The sequence below is a fragment of the Festucalex cinctus genome, chromosome 12 (assembly GCF_051991245.1).
Source record: "Festucalex cinctus isolate MCC-2025b chromosome 12, RoL_Fcin_1.0, whole genome shotgun sequence".
Classification (NCBI taxonomy): domain Eukaryota; kingdom Metazoa; phylum Chordata; class Actinopteri; order Syngnathiformes; family Syngnathidae; genus Festucalex; species Festucalex cinctus.
In genome coordinates this window covers 22,669,792-22,685,832 of record NC_135422.1, presented here as the reverse complement: position 1 = coordinate 22,685,832, position 16,041 = coordinate 22,669,792, and the positions used below count along the sequence as shown (strand labels likewise).

General features: G+C 40.3%; 1 protein-coding gene across 5 annotated transcripts in view; it reads right to left on the bottom strand.

The window, feature by feature from the left end:
* Window positions 1–305: 305 nt before the first annotated feature.
* The window catches only part of LOC144031571 (apoptosis-stimulating of p53 protein 1-like), a 68,178-nt gene continuing 52,442 nt past the window's right edge, over window positions 306–16,041 (bottom strand). For 4 of the 5 annotated variants that reach the window (XM_077538854.1, XM_077538855.1, XM_077538858.1 and 1 more), the window contains 18 exons: window positions 15,210–15,330; window positions 15,038–15,117; window positions 14,791–14,958; window positions 14,581–14,721; window positions 14,312–14,507; window positions 13,898–14,026; window positions 10,619–10,686; window positions 10,032–10,242; window positions 9,722–9,949; window positions 9,447–9,653; window positions 7,798–7,948; window positions 7,666–7,703; window positions 7,237–7,589; window positions 5,681–5,818; window positions 5,198–5,331; window positions 3,248–3,414; window positions 2,927–3,126; window positions 306–1,511 (listed from right to left, as the gene is read on the bottom strand). In XM_077538854.1, coding sequence (XP_077394980.1) covers window positions 1,470–1,511; window positions 2,927–3,126; window positions 3,248–3,414; window positions 5,198–5,331; window positions 5,681–5,818; window positions 7,237–7,589; window positions 7,666–7,703; window positions 7,798–7,948; window positions 9,447–9,653; window positions 9,722–9,949; window positions 10,032–10,242; window positions 10,619–10,686; window positions 13,898–14,026; window positions 14,312–14,507; window positions 14,581–14,721; window positions 14,791–14,958; window positions 15,038–15,117; window positions 15,210–15,330 — 2,772 coding nt within the window. In that variant the 3' untranslated portion in view covers window positions 306–1,469. The remainder of the gene's footprint in view (window positions 1,512–2,926; window positions 3,127–3,247; window positions 3,415–5,197; window positions 5,332–5,680; window positions 5,819–7,236; window positions 7,590–7,665; window positions 7,704–7,797; window positions 7,949–9,446; window positions 9,654–9,721; window positions 9,950–10,031; window positions 10,243–10,618; window positions 10,687–13,897; window positions 14,027–14,311; window positions 14,508–14,580; window positions 14,722–14,790; window positions 14,959–15,037; window positions 15,118–15,209; window positions 15,331–16,041) is intronic. The other variant, XM_077538856.1, reaches the window with a different exon arrangement.

Sequence of the window (16,041 nt, the reverse complement as noted above, 5' to 3'; positions counted from 1 at the left end):
AACAATTCTGAGCTCTTCAAAAAAAAAAAAAAAAAAAAAAAAAAAACCTGCTGCCTTGGTGGCTTACCTTACGCCTGCGTCTGAGTCCTACCTTACCTCGCCTTGTCAAGATGCTAATGTCCAGTTGTGCATTTCCATTCTAAACAGAAAAATGTGTTACTTATGGGATGCCTGTTATAGGTTGATTAATTTCGGACTTCTCAGGGAAACCCAGTTTGTCGGCTCAATTATTGACTGTACAAGTTAAATCATTGGCAAAGTTCCTCCCTCTTGATCAAAATGAGAAATGTCCAAAGCTCACCGGATTTGAAATAGTCCATGATAAAGCACTTTATTATGCTGAATGGGTTCAGAAAGGTGATCTAACACATTTGTCAAATTGATTAGATGGTCGGTCATAAAAACACAATTCATCATTTACTATAAACTTCAGAGTGTTTCATTTGATGTGGCATTACATATTTTCCCACAATATGCAAAAGAAAAATCATCAAGCCAGATTCTAAAAGCTGCTTAATACAGTCCAGTTCTTAGCATTGTTGTGGAATTTTTAGATATTTTATTTTACAGGTAAACACAAATTGTGGTGTTTGTCAAAAGACTGCAACTCAAATGCACTTTGGTTTTACAAATACATCTTCATTCATCACCTCATAAACACTCTCATCCATGTTCGTATTTTCTTTTGGTTCTTCATCACCTCGGCAGTCTTTGCAAAGTTCAGGAGCAGCTGTAATGCGTGTTGAAGCTTGTCGAAGGCATCCTACCATGCTATCATATTAAAAAGCATATCGGGGACGTCAGTGCATGCTTGAATGGGAAAAGTTGCAACTTTATTTTATAACTGCTTCATCAACAACCTCAGCACCAACAATGTCTCACTTTTGTTGAAGTCAACCAAATATTTGTGTTCACTCTCCCTTCACATACTCAATCACCACATTAACAACTTGCTTGTCACACCAACTTTCCTCCATAGAATATCTTTAAAAGGAAATTCAAAAGTTACAGTACATACTGTATAGTTCACCAGATTATAACATGGCCGTCTGGGTGCTGATATTTCAGAGAAAACCATACAAAAATAGTCATTTTAAAATGGCAAAATATGAACTCTCTATGAAACAGCATCCAAACATGTTAAGATAATGTGTTTTTGTTCAGAGACAGATGTTTTCTAATCTAATCGGAATCTCATGCAGCTGAACTCTTTTCAGTAGCTTTTTTAAGATGACTGAGACTAAGCCAAAAGTTGAACAACAATTTTGTCAAACACCATTGCATTGAATTTGCAGCAGCTTTAACATGTGTTTGTGGGAGTGCAACATTTCAAATAACATCACTTTGTTGGAAGAGGAACTTCCTCCTCGCTTCTCACACTGTGCATCCCATCCCACTCTACTCCACGTCATCCATCTGCAACACACGCCGATTCTCTCCTCTTCTGTGCACGAAGCTGTTGACGAGTTTTAGGCCAGTGAGCGTTGTCTGGGTTTGATCCTTGGATACAGCTGGAGAGAAACACAGTGAATGGTCTGACATTGTGTTTCAATAAGACACTGAATAAACATTCAACAACAACAAAAAATAAATACAAAAATAAAAATAAATAAATAAATAAAAAGGGGGAAAAAAATTAGAGTCGCCAGTTCGCATCCTGTCCAGTAGATGGAGCCATTTAGTGCTGTGTCACTCCTCAAACTCTGAGGGATGGCATTTTTTGGAGTGAATGTCACTCTGGCCATCCGCCCATTTTGCCCCAATGAAGAACCACCACTGATCTTCTCCCGGTTGGACAATTGAAACTTCCCCTACACGTGCCTGAGTCTGTCTTCTCTTAATTTTACGCTATTTTTTAGGCTTTTGCTCGAAAATTACATACTCAAAAAGAGGATATGTCTGCAACCACAAGATCTACATGAATAATTCTTGTGTCATAATGAAAAGAACACGTGAGATTTGTTTAGATGTGTAAATATATGTGTCATAAATGTTACTGTTTAAAAATACATAAAGATGGCATGCAGCGCAAATGTGAAAAGAACAAAACACAAAAACACGTGTTTTGCATGAAGTACCACAATGGGAGAGCCAAGTTATTTCACTGGTGGTGCAATACCTATTTCTATATTTGATAATCAAATTAGTTACCGTTTGAGTTGTGTTTGGGGCATGTAAAAATGCCATATATATTCTTGTAGCCACAGTTTTGCAGTTTAATTTGATGTGCGACATCATTATATTATTTGGGGGGGGCGCTCTGGCCTAAAGGGCTACAAAAAAAAAGTCACCCAATATACAGCAGCTAGACTTCTAAGATTCACATTAGCCATGTTTTGTGATGGCAAAATGAAGCACTTGTGATTATGTTTACGTCGTGGAACCCCTCTCTCCAATTGGCTGACAAGTTTCAGTTCAAAATAGCCACCAATTACTCATACACAAAATTACGAGATGTCAAAGGGTCAAAATTAGTGTCGTGTTTCAAACGCCAACACTTGACCTAAAAACTCGTAGTTTAGTTTAGTCTAGTCAAGTTTTATAGTTTTAGTGCTACAGCATTAATGGAAGATTATTGGTGAGAAAGGAAATGTGGGCAATAGCAAAGGTCATGTACTCGAGCAGTCAATTGTTTTTTGCAAATGTATTAATTATGGAGGATTTCCACAAAGATGACAGCCACTTGGCAGCTCCTCATACACTGACCTGCCACAACATTAACAAGTCTTACACAATAAGCAGTATTACAGTATTAGAATAACACCCTGCCTTGACAAATGTATGAAATAAGTCTTTCTGATGTAACTACTTGATGGTTGAAATATTTGACACAGCTCTTAATTATTAGAGACAGCCTGATATGTTTTTTTTCCTCCTTTTTCCTTTTCTTGTATGTAAATGTTGTATATGGTGTACAGTGGCGCACCCCAAGTAAGTTCCTGGGAACGTATCCCTCCCGATCGTTGAGTCGAGCCCACCACCATTCTGTCTCGGTGTCGTCACGCCGTCGCAGTATGCTGAGTGCGTCCCCCTCGCTGAAGGTTAGCTCATCGGACTGCTGGGCCGCGTAGTCCCACAGTGCATAGACCAAACCTTTGTTCATGACGCCCAACTTCTCCTGCACACCTGAAGCAAAGACACACATTGACAACAAGGATGTATCATCGACACATGATTTGAGTCCATTTGATCTTGAGCTACTTTCTATTTTGATTCACATTCTGTTTCTGTAAAGTACAGCGCTTACCATAAAGGAACTGAGAACACTGCGTGTAGCCTTCCTCCATTTCTTCACATTTGTCTGCTGCTGTTTCAACATCACTGATTGTTTGGGCAAAGATGGCTGCCCCTGATTCGACCAGCATCTTACACAGGTGAACGCTGTTACATGAAGCGGCACAGTGCAGAGGTGTCCTGAGGATAAAACATAAGTAAAATATAACATATAGATGTAAAGGCCACTACTATGGGGGAAAAAAAAAAGTCAGACGTGTTGATGTGGTTGTTAGTTAGCAAGCAACATTACTGGTTCATGAACATAACACGCTATTCTTCAACTATTTGCTGCTTTCTTCTTCTTCAGTTTTTTTCCGTTCAGAATTGCTGTTTTGGATGAGCCTTATCCAAGCAGCTCATTTCCTTTTCAGATTTGGCAAAGATTTGATGCACGGATGCCCTTCCTAACGCCAGCTTTTCCTTTTGATCTGAGCTTTTGATGTCTGAGTTGGGCTGGCATGTCACTGAGAGGCAAGCTCCCCCACCCCCAACCTCCCAAAAATAAATTAAAAAAGCAAAAAAAGTGCTCTGGAATATTGTACTTAAAAACAGAGTAATAAAATAATTTCCTAGCATTTAAAGAATTAATCATACAAACAGTGGGCAACTTGGTCACCAGGGGGCAGCATAATACAATCATGCAGACTGTTACTCGGTAAGGCGAAGTTTGTTTTTCACGAGGATAAATAATATGCCTGTGAGTATTGTTATAGTGGCTACATGTGATGCTGCACAATGTGTGTCGCTTAAAGTGTTATGGCATCACTACATAGAAGCACTTCATTAGCCCACTTGTTCCCATTAAGTGCTAGAATGAACCTTTATTGTTGTACTTGCTTCTGGTTTCAAAGAGGAAGTCAAATCTAATATGTTCTTTGTTCTATGTGCCACTGTGATTTGATTCATATTGTGTAATGGAATATGAATTGAACAGAATAATCCACCTGTTTTTATCCATCTCAGGGGGCGGCCATTTTACCTTGTACTGCCACTTGCCGTCGACTGAAAATGACATCACAGAGCACCTAAGGTCTCAACTTGCGAGCATCACATGACCAAACCCACAAAACAAGTGAGCTGTGACGACCAAAACTCAGATATCATTCAAGTTGACTGCAAGGCAAAAATGGCTGCCCCTGAGATGGATAAAAATGGGTGAATTGTTCTGTTTGACTCTTATTTCACAAGTGCGATATTAATCAGAATGCCGTGTTTAGACTAGACTAGACAATAATACAAGACATTATTGTAAATAGCAATTTTGACTAGCTTCCCCTTTAAATACACGTTATTCTTTTTATTTTATTATTAGTTTGACAGTTTCAACTGCGCAAGGCAATAAACTGCCCTTTTTTTTTGAAGAAGAAGAAGAATTGTTCATCTTTGATTCCTATTAAAAGAAAATATCAGCCAAACAACGGCTCACATAAAAAAATTAATAAAAAAATAAAAAAAAATCTTTCATATTTTTTATAGGTCTTATTTATAAACAAAAGTATTGGACTCTTACTTGAGTACATTTTTTGGCTACTCTACAAAACCTAACCGCAGTTAGATGTTGTGAAATGTTTTAAACATTACATAATACTGCTTAACATGCTGACGATTGACACCGTTACATCCTGAATCTGCATTATAAATGCAAGATACCAAAAGCATCACATTTGATCAATAAGCAGGATGACGCTGACTTACATGAAGTCAAACTCATTGGTTATTAAATCAAGCGGCTCATAAATGCAGATCTCTTGCTTTGATATTACTAAGGGAAGCAGAAATGCAATGTCATGATTAGCTCAGTTTTGACTGTGTGTATTACCCCCATCACGTAGTCCCATCGTTTTCCAGCTGCCACTGTTCTACTGTTTTTACAATGGTGTACTTGCCAATTGCAAATGCTATTAACAGATGTATGACTGACCATCCATCACTGTCTGCCGCATTGACATTCACTCCGAAGTCCAGCAGGAACTTGACAATATGGTGGTGGCCAGCACAAACGGCATTGTGAAGAGGAGTAATGCCTTCATCATTTGGCATACTGGGATTTTCCACCTTCAAGACAATCAAAGAGGTATTTCAAATGCTCTGTTAGTTTTTAGCGACTGCACTACATGTCATTTATTCATCAGTATGAAGGCTCTTGTATATGAACACATCATATGGGGGTGGGCGTATGTCTATGTGCTAGACATACAAAGTAATCAAAATTATTCCCAGTTGTAGACAAGACATCTGCAACCTAACCAACCCTGGATAAGCAAGAAAAAATGGTTGGAAAGGTGAAGATCAAAACAAAAATCCAAATATAAAACTCTCAATGTGAAAGTGCTCTTTATGAAATGCAAGACTGGTTTGTCCTCCTAAAACTGGACCCAATATTAAGTACTGGTATGTATTTTACCTCGTATATAATTCTCTGCACCAGATCAAACTCTCCCTCTAAGGATGCATCAAGCAGCAGAGCGAGGGGGTTAAACTTGACTCTTAGGCCGTGGCCTGTGCGCTCTGATGAAGGCTTTTTCAAGTTGGTTCGCTTAACCTGATTAAAAAAAAAAAAGTGAGACAAACATAAAGATGACATTAGTATCTATCTACGAAAGGGCTCACAAGCAGAAGTAGTAAACTTGGTGATACTATGAACTTAGAGACTAAAATTGGAATATGAAGGGGAAGTCAACCTTCCCCAAAAATATTGACAATAATATGTTCTATGCAACCCCACTAGTCTAAATACAGTATTCTGGTTAATAATTCATTGAGCAGCAAAATCCAGCCATTGTTATCGATATGAGAAAGAAGCTATTTTGCCACTTGCTGTTGAGTGAAAATGACATCATAGTTGCTCAGGTGTCAGGTAACGAACCAATCACAGCTCAGCTTCAGAAAACAAGTTGGCTATCATTGGTCATTGCCTGAGCAACTGTGATGTCATCTTCAGTCAACAGCAAGTGGCAAAATGGCCGCCCCCAAGGTTCGCTCCTCCGCCTGGGAGACCCATGTAGCTTACTTACCCATGTAAGCTTGTGTGTGAGTGTGTGTGTGAGTGGTAATTAAAAAATAATAAATAAATAAAAATGGCTGCCCCCTGAATGGATAAAAACAGCTGGATTGTGCTTCTTAACTCATATTCCACAAATGTAATATTAATCAGAATGTCATGTTTACACTAGTGAGGTCACATATAACTTATTGTTGTCAAGAAATGTTTAAGGTTGACTTTTTATATATAGTATTCTTAGAATTAAGTTACAGCAGGATTAAAACTAGAATACTCAGTCATAGGTTATTTTTCTGAGAATAAAGCTGTATGCCGATGTTAAGCTCACTGTTCAGGATATTATGAAGTTACATTTAGATATATAATGATGCTGTCAATGTTTTTGATACATATGCACCATAATCAGTAAAACCCACTTTAATGTGATTGTGCAAATCTGGTCCTGATAAAGACTTTTGTTGGGTTTGTATCAGTATCAAGTTGTTGTTGTTGTTTTTTTTTAAAACACATACTGTATAACACACATATCCACAAATATATGACTTAGACTATGCCAATTACAATTGGATCCCCTTGTGTGTATTAACCCATTTCAACCCGCTGGTCACAAGTGTGACGGAGAAGAATAATTTCATTTACAGGGCTCTAAAAATGTTACTGGGTCATCTTTCAAAATATTTTCAGTATATATTGTCAGAATACAATGCTTGGATGAAATTTATGCATTTGCACATGTTTGGAATAAATTGTCACATGACCAGAGCTGTTTACAGACAGCTTCTTCAACTCGTCACAACATACATAAAACATACATTTTCACCTATGTGTCAATTTTTTTTTAATTTTTTTTTTATTATTGATTATTTAAAGGGCTATCAATGACACCTGATTTTGATTTTTTATATGTCTGGGGGAAAATTTGAGATTAAATGTGTTAAGTAGCCAATGCTGCATTTTACCTTCGGCTTTGAAGGTGGAGCAGGTGGTGATGGTGAAGGGGAGGCCTGACCTGCCATGCTGTGGGCCAAACTAGAACTGCTTTGATTGTTATTATTCTGATCTTCGGACTTATCAGGTGTTGATGGAAGGTTGGTTTGTAGTGATGGAGACCCATTCTTGATCACTTCTCTCGTGCTGGCCGTCTCAGCGGCAGCACCGGGTGATAAGCGGCGGCCGTCCAAGTTCAAATTTTTAACTTCTGCGTCCTCTGCTGCTAAGCTGGCATGCTTTTCACCTGCTTCTACATTCACTTCCGCTGAATGGATATTGTCCATGTCACTCAAAAGGCATTCAGGCTGGTAGAAAGTACTACCTAAAATAAAGAGTTATGTTGACGTACTGACGTATTATTGAGATGAGAGTCATTGAGGTCAGGCGACATATCCTACCTGAGACTCCTTCCATGCCTCCAGCCAAAGTGTTAAACCTGCAGATAACAACCACAAAATGACCACACCATCAATATTCAGTATGGAAGATCAAAACTCAGCCTATAAAATGGAATGGAGTTCTGCACAAACCTCTGGTACAGTAATTTTTGAATGTTTGGCCCCTGTGGGCCCTCAGGTTCAGTAATTGAACTCCGCTTCTTCAGAGGTCGTGGGGCATTGCTGAGACGACGGCGGAGGACTTCCAGGTCGGCATCGTTTTGGTAGCGGAGTTGAGAGTGGGCTGAAGACAGAGGGTTATTTATAACATAAACATTATTTCAAACTTGTTTGTGAATTTCAAATGGAAGTGATGCTACTAAGATTTTTGCTGAACATCCAACCAATGGACACATTAGGTACACCTGCATTATCTATAGAGGTGCAAACAGAGAACTGTATGCAAAATTCTGCCTTTGAAAAGATAAAAACATTCAACAACTTCAAAAAAAAACTTCTTCTCAAACTTCTTTATTAGTGTGACCAGATATCAGTTTAACTGTGACAGTCCTGGTTTTGACACTTGTGTCCCCAGTCCTGGTGGATTTCACCAGCTCCATTGTAGAGCTGTCAAAATTAAGCGATTATTGGCAAGTAATCGATTATCAAATTAATCAATAACTATTTTAATAATATAGTAATCCACTGGAGCCATTTTTTAATTTAAAATTGTCCAAATCCTCTCATTTCAGCACATCAAGATTAATTGTTGACTGATTTCTGCAGTCCTTCATGAAAGAGACTGATTATCTTGTGTGTTTAATCAAAATAAGACATTTGCAAACGTGTTTTTATTTTTGAAAACAATGAACGAACCGATAACATGGTACAACACTAATCCCCCTTTTTTAAATCACTATATGAATACAAAGTACAAAATAAACACCAATCAGTGGTTAATAAACAATAAATTGGGGGGGAAATGCTTTTGTAATAAACTTTAATGCAAAATTAAAATGAAGCCGATTAGTGGGTTAATTGATTGAATAATCGATAGATTAATTCTAAAACTATTCGCTAGTGACAGCACAACTCCATTGTTTTCACTTTCACACCGGCCCCACCAGTCAGCAAGCCAACTGTTTGGGCCATGTGTATGTCAATCACACAGTTGTCATTGTGATTCATACAATAAACCAATGAAAAAGTAATATAACTGTTAAATTCCTTCCGATTTATTTTCACAGTCATATTGAATTCTCATCCGCATCTAAATGCTTGCAGGCGTGTACCGGAATGAGAACTACTTCCTCTTTCCGTGTCTAAGAATCATGGGAAATGTAGTCCCACTTGCCTAATGCTACAGTGGCCAGTCAGGCCCAATGGAAGCTGATGCGGAACCGGCACGAATTCAGTAAACGGCATCGCCAGCTTCCAAAAGTTGCTGGGACTGAGCAAAAAAGGTTGAAGTGTTGAACTGTTAACCAAGGTAGCATTTAGCATTAGCTAAAGTAATAACATAACCCTGCGATTGGCTGGAAACCAGTCCAGGGTGTACCCCTGGCTACTGGCCAAAAGCCAGCTTAGATAGGCTCCAGCACACTTGTGAGGAATAAGCGGTCAAGGGAATGGATGGATGAAATAATATAACCACCTGTCACCAGATTGACTACATTTGTTCGAAATATTTCCTCGAGAGAATTTGTTGTCTATTTGATTTTCAGCAAAATTGTAGTGTTGTAATAATATATTGCTCTCATTTTGAAAATCTGGTCATCACTGATTTATCCTGTGCAACCTACCAACTGGCGTGAGCTTAGTCGGACTGAGAGGACGAGGGATGTTGTCCACGCTCGGAGGAGGTAGGATTTGCCCATCGATGGGCTCTCCTCCTCCACTTCCTTTTACTCCTTCCTTGTCTGGAACGTCTTCTGTCCGTATTCCTCCGTGGAGAAAAGGAAGAGGGGACGGAGACGTGGAGGAGGTGGGCAGGATGGGTTTCCCATAGACTGTGGGGCAGAAAGGAAATGATTTGACAGACTGAACAATGTGGCTTCTGTCCTCACTGTTGACTGACCTGCTTTGACAGTGGTCCTGTTGCTGAGTGAGCCGTAATTCTTAGCTTGAGGCTGCTGAAGGTACATGCTGTAGATGGAGCTGCTGTTCATTGTGGCCGGGCCCTTTCTCGGGGACTGGGGCCTGGATGGATGGTCCGCGACGTAAGGACGTACAGCAACTGCCGGAGGCGGATCGCTTCGTTCACTCGGAGGTGGCAAGGTCGAAGGCTGGGGGCCGGTGTTCGAGCCTTGCGGGGGAGGCAGGAAAAAGTTCTTTCATCCCATTTTGGTAGACGACAATCATTTGCAAGTCATCAGGTCTGACATTACCTTGGTTTAAATTTGGAGGGACTGCAATGCGTTGTTGAATTTGCTGTGAAGACGAAGACGAGGTTGAGGAAGATGAGGTGGCGTTGGCAGTGCTGGATCGGGGCCATCCCAATGTGCCAGGAGCGGATCGAGGCAGGGAGCTGGTGGAGCAGTGATTCCCTGCTGCTTGGTGGGTGGTGCTGGGGTAGGTGCCATAACCAGAAGGGAGATGCTGACGACATTGAAAAGAAACAGCAAATACAACTCCGGTCATGCCTCTGTGGACCTTGCTTTGTGCACTGGAGCCTCACATTAATGGAGAAACTATATAAAAACAGTCTCTACTATCATAGAATGCTTTATACAAGATCTTTGACTTTTGAACATTCATTAAGTAAAGCATTTGTCATGTCAAACGTCACTGATGTTGACCCTGTGAGAGCTGACAGTAAACAACTATAAAGCTGTGCATGTACAGGTAGCAGCTTCCCAGCTTGATCGGAATAATTACCTTTTCATCCAGGGAAGCGTTTTCAAAGTACACCCTCCCACACCCCACCCAACCCCCGCCTTTTACATCCTATGGTTTACTTGTGCCCCAACCTTACCTGTTCTGCACTGTTAGTCCTCCAATTCGACACATTTTTACCAATGGTAGGCCACGATGCTTCACTGGCTGTAAGGCAAGAAACACAACAACAGGTTAGATAAGTTCATGCTCACAGGGATACTTCACTTATTTAGCCCATTTTAGCAATAAAAAAAAATTATATTTTGTCTATAATTAATTTGATACGTTCATTATTTTTCATGTACAATTAGTACCTTTAAAAACACATTTTGCAACTTGCTGTCGACTCAAAATGACATCACAAGGGCTCAGGTAACCAATCACAACTCACCTGTTTTCTAGGTTTGGTCTTGTGACATTCACAAGCTGATTTGTGATTGGTTACTCGAGCCCTTGTGATGTCATTTCCAATCGACAGCAAGTTACAAAAGGTGTTTTTAAAGGTACTAATTGTACATGAAAAATAATGAAAATATCAAATTTATTATAGACAAAATGTTCATGTTTGACTGTCAAAAATGGCTAAATAAGTAAAGTATCTCTTTAATGAAAAAAATAAAGACCATCAGTTGAAAACCGTGAAGTGTGACAAAGTGGGCTGAAAAAGGCATTGGGGCAGAAGTTCTGCTGACATACAATTTAAGTCACATGCTACTGTCAAGACGCTGAAAGGGCCATGAGGACTTATTTGCTGCCTGATTGTTAGCTGTTATCTAAGCATGTATTAGTGTGAAATAAAGCAGTATAGGTCTGGTTGATCTTCAGTTATTTAGAACAAGAATCTGAAACTAAACTTCTGGCACAAAAGCCATCATGTACTTTGAACTTGTCAAAGTTCACATTCTGATGTTGACGCACAAAACAACAAAAGAACTTTCCATACTGTAAGCTTCAAACAGCAGTTTGTAGAGAATGTCAGAGCAAAATGTTTAATATGCTAAAAAAATAAATAAATAAAGATGCAAGGTAAGGTCATATAAAAAGTAAAGATTATTCTCTCTCTCTCTCTCTCTCTCTCTCTCTCTCTCTCTCTCTCTCTCTCTCTCTCTCTCTCTCTCTCACTCTCTCTCTCTGGGATGTTCAATACCACATTTTTTATCAGACCAATACCAGTAAAAGAGTACAGATTTCTTGAAATAAGGCCTGGCATCGGCACGATATTGCCACCTGGTATTAGGTACGTGCCCCCTTTTTTTTTTTTTTTTTTAAATGAGAAATTGACCTGTTAATTAGTGCTAATGCACGAGCAGTTTGCTTTGCAACGACACAACTTTCACAATTTTCTCTATGGTGGTGCAGTTACATAACCGTCTGGCACAGCCAAATGCAACTCTAATCACAGTATCAGACCAGTTACTCAAATATTGATTCATGGCTGCTGAATTCAGGGAATATGTGACCTTGTGCTTCATAACTACATTTCCTCAAAAGCTTATCTTGATGCCATGAAAAAAAAATCATGCATTCGATAAAACAGCATACTGCATTTTGTGGCTTTTAGTGGGACAGTTCCAAGTATCAAGTATCATTTTAAGCTGTGTTATCTCACAGCTCTCCGCAGCACAACCACGTCACAGCACTGACACAGACTAATACTTATTATCAGCTGCACAACATGTTGAGTGCCACTGCACTGTCCTGCTGACCTCAGGAGGAAAGCAGTGGCAACAGGAAGCAAACAGTCAGCTCTGCGCAGGGTGGAAATTTGGCTATCTGCCCGAGAGTCCAGATTAGAGCGAATGGCTCCACAGCACTTGTCACCACATTATGTCCCGTCCTGCTGCAGCAGACTGCATGCTGACACTTTTGATGTCCCTTTGTCCATTGACAAATGTGATTTGATAAGTAGGCGTTACAAATTAGAAGAAAGTCAAAAGAACAAATGAACAATCCAATCTTTAAAATGACAGTTATTATGGCAAAGCTACACTGATGATGTAAAACAGTGACTAGGCAGACATAAAAAACGTGTCGCTATTGTTACAAGGACCATTTATTTTTAGAAACATGATCAAACGTTCCCTGCTGATATAACCCAGGCCTCCAGAGAGGATGGATGGTTTAAAACTTTGATTTTTTTGAGCACGTAATAGCTCAAGAAAATGGCACACAGGATTTAGTACATATAAACAACTAATGTGAATGAAAATATACTACATCATTTGTTTTGTTCTGCATTAAAAAGCATTCTTATGTTATATAATGTGTACGTTCCAAAACCGAGATCATGACTCTGTATGGTCTTTACACACACACAAAAAAATATCAAGCCAAAAACATCTGCATACATTACTGCAGAGTTTACAGTTTGGAATGATTTGACCTTCCTCTAATGCATTGTGTGCGCCAGCAGCCTGTTGACGTGATTTACAACACCACAGTTGCAAACTTGAAGCAAGCCGGGAACATAAATAGCTTTGTGGCATTTGCTTTGGCATTTAAGATTACGATGGGATTCATAAAGAGTCTTGGTCCAAGACTCCCTCTCTTGTTGATATCATGTGTTCGGATTTGTACCAATATTCTTCTGCAGAATACTAGTTAGGGAGGGAGGTACATGGGTATGTGGGCATGTACATTAGATCGGAAGATGGACAGGAAGTACACGATACGCAATTGGCAGATGAATGACAGACAACCGTTTTGTTGATGAGTGACGGATTGCCAGAAGTGAGTTTTTGTCTGTCAATGTAGGTGGGGGTCATTTTGGTTCCAGGCCAACAATATCAAGATTATAGAGTGGCCAGCCCATTCCCCATGCCCAGTCATCGAATAGTACTTCACAGCTGCAATTACATAGTTTGTTGACTCTATGCAACGTAGATGTTAAGCACTCCTCACAAACAGCTACTAAACATTAATTCAGAGATTCATAAGAAAGGAAGAGCTTCCCATTATTCAGTGTATTCAGTAAACAGCCGGACACGTGCTCATTTGATGCATTTGTGTGTATGAAAATAAAAGCTCCTGTGATTGGCTGGCAACCAGTTCAAGGTGTACCCCGCCTACTGCCCATAGCCAGCTGAGATAGGCTCCAGCAGCCCCCGTGACCTTTGAGAGGAGTAAGCGGTTCAGAAAATGGATGGATGGATGGCTGGATGGATGGAAAATAAAAGCTAGTGCTAGATTATGAGCTTTAATGATGTTTTAAACACTCCTATTATTCTGAACAAGCTCACAATTTTACGTCTCATAATCTCCTTTACACTGATCATATATTCTGAATATGAGCCCCAGTCATGTCATCAATAGGCCGTGATCCAAAGTGAGGAGATCAGAGCTGGGAACAAAGTGAGTTTCTTCCGTAAAGACTCACTGTTGTTACTCTTGTCGCCCTGAGGAATGTGAGGACCCTCGCATAAGTCATTTGGCTGTGACAGGATGATGTCTAAATCTGACACTTTCCATTGGCTGGGAGGCTTCCTGACGCCACTCTTGTCCTCGTCTGCACGAGCACACCCATGGCCACAATAACAACCACAAAGCACAATCAACGGGACAACCGTCGTCACAAGTAATGGAAACACGGCAACAGTTGCGGGCAATATGACGACAATGACATGACATCACGTTACATAACGAGTGATAAAGTGAAGGTCAAGGTTGGAAATGAAAACGACAAAAGGGACAGGAAAAGGCAACAGACAGGAAAAGGAGACAGAAAAGCAGCCAGTTAGAGAATTGCCAGATATGAGAGGAAGAAATGGATCCAAAAATACTTCACACCCACCTGATAGGGAGCGGATGTGACTGATTTGTGAAGGTTTGGGGGATGTCTCAGGTGACAGTTTGTACCCCGCCTCCTGCCCCCCTTCAGGTGGAGCTTGGATGTAGGGGAAGACAGCAGCCACTCGTCCTGAGACTCCACCACTCGGATGAGTCGTGTTTTGAGGAGAAGGTGGGCCTCCCCCGTTCATACGGCTCAACTGCAAGATGCCAAGTAGAAAGTCAAGCAGGCGAAGGAGCAGTCGTCTCAAAAACGAAAACTATCAGGCGTACTTCGGCTCTCTTCTTCTGCAGTCGCTCCCTCAAGTCCCCAATGCGTTGATCCATCACTGTCACCTGAGCATTCCTCTTGTTCAGCAGCTCCTTGTTGTGCGCCAACTTGCTACTTTGCTCCAGATTGTGACGGTTGCGAGCCTGACAAAACAACATGAGAAACACTCAACGGCAACTTTCCATTTTGAAATGCAAAGCGGGTCTTATTACCTGCAGCTCTTGGTAGAGTTTCCTCAGTTCCAAGGCAGCGGGGCCAGAAAGTGGGGGGCCTTTCATTCCAGTGGGCGCACCTTGAGGTCTGTTGGGTGCCCCCTGCTGGGATGCGACAGAATGCAGCTGAAGGCGTCCTTTCCTCAGATCCTCCAGCTGTTGGGTCAGCTGGCGAAGCAGTTTAAAAATAGATTACAAATCATTCCTAGGGCGACACGAACTTGACTCTTTAATCCCCATGAGATACCTGGTCAACTCGGGTCACGGCAGACTGCAGCTCAGCCTGCTTCTCCTGAAACAGGTTGCTAACATGCTCAATCTCTGCCGCTGAAAACAGAAAACATCAATTCAGGATTGCTTATTTGTTCATTTTCAGTCATCCAACAGAATCGCATCTACTCTTGTATGTTCGGGCGTACAGAGGTTCCCATTGATCAGTTTACTGTAGTCCACTTGTCCTCTCATGGCTCGAATCTTCTTCAGCTTTGCCTCCTGAATCTCCACCCGCTCCTTCAACCGCTGCAGTTTCTCAGCTTCAGACTGAACAAAATGAAAAAAAAAAAAACAGCAACAACAGCAAACTATTGTAAATATAAGATACATCAACACCACATATGTAGATCTGCTTTCTAATGACCTTGCTTGGCATTTTTCAAAAACGAGCTGGATGGTATTGGGCACTCACGTGAGTTAAAAAAAAAGATTTTTTTTTTTTTTTTAAATACGATTGCTGGCGTCCCCAAACTTACTCTATGGTGGATTTATTATTTGAAAAAAAATAATGCAACAGATTTATATGGTGCTTTTTCACACTCAAATATCTTTACAATGGATACATTATTCCCACTCTGGTGGTAAACTACGTGAGTAGCCACAGAGCTTTACGGCCCCTCCAAACACCACCAAACATTAGGGCTGGGAATCTTTGACCGTCTCACGATTCGATTCGATTACGATTTTTGGGGCTACGATTCGATTCAGAATCGATTCTCGATTCAACCGATTTTCGATTCAAAATTATTTGATTGATAAATGATTTCTGCTTCAATTTGTCATGATCTACTCCAGTCTGCTTTGCAAGACAAAATGACAAACAGAGACATTAAAGTGTCTTTTTTTTGTTTAAACATGTATTAATTTTGTATTGTAAGTGCCTTTTCCACAAAAAACAGCATGTGGGCTACAACTGCCTTTTCCCCTTCTTCTTCATTTCTAATTTAAATAAAATTGATTCTTGAATATTAATTTCGA